We start from the raw sequence: 773 nt of genomic DNA, 5'->3' as shown, positions 1-773 counted from the left end.
TTATATCAAATTGCTGTTCACGCTGAACATCTGCTGCTGGGCGGCTGGGCGGCTGGGCGCTGGCATGCCAAACTGTATGAGCGGCGTGTTTGAAATCAGAATACAAAAGTCTTCAATAAATATTAATGCCTCATTATATATCTCAGCGGAGAATTCAATATTGACATTTTGATTGGTTATTCTAATACGATACAAAATATCTTCACTCATTGAGTCTTTATATTTGTTCCACAGTGCAGATGCTTCAGATGGAAAACACGTTGTTAATATTATTGGAAATAATTGACGAATTTGGTGCGGCGATGAGCTCAGTGCTGCATCTGCAAGCGTGAGATCCCAATGATTATCATCTTCCAATAAACGTAACTCACGACAGGCATCGAAGAAAGTATTGCATACGCTACTATTAACTGTACGCAAAGATTGGAAGGATGTCGGTCCAGGAATGACAAACGTAGGAAAAAGCATTCACGTTGCTTAGGATGAACTGTGTAGAGTCGGCCTAAAGTATTTGCCATAAATATATTGTGAAATCCTGGGACTGGAATGCCTCGTTTTCGTGGTTCCCAATGTTTTGATTGTTTATTCCATATAAAAATTTGCGCATTATGAGAACGTCGACCAATGTTTTTTGCTCTTCCACGAAGACGTGGCATTTTTTTGTAGTAATAATATATACAATGAATCTATAAAGAGTTATGTAAAATATGTACTTCGTAATAGTAACAAATTCCAAATTTTTTTTTAAAGCAATGAATCTAATTTCACCCCAA

The 773-nt window shown here is 37.3% G+C and overlaps 1 protein-coding gene across 1 annotated transcript; it reads right to left on the bottom strand.

Annotated features, from left to right (window-relative positions):
• Positions 1-468, bottom strand: LOC125777666 (uncharacterized). The gene has a single exon (XM_049452765.1). The coding sequence runs from the start codon at positions 466-468 to the stop codon at positions 1-3; it is 468 nt and encodes a 155-aa protein (XP_049308722.1).
• Positions 469-773: the final 305 nt, after the last annotated feature.

This window comes from Bactrocera dorsalis, chromosome 1 (genome assembly GCF_023373825.1).
Source record: "Bactrocera dorsalis isolate Fly_Bdor chromosome 1, ASM2337382v1, whole genome shotgun sequence".
Lineage (NCBI taxonomy): Eukaryota > Metazoa > Arthropoda > Insecta > Diptera > Tephritidae > Bactrocera > Bactrocera dorsalis.
This window is presented reverse-complemented; position numbering and strand designations above follow the sequence as displayed.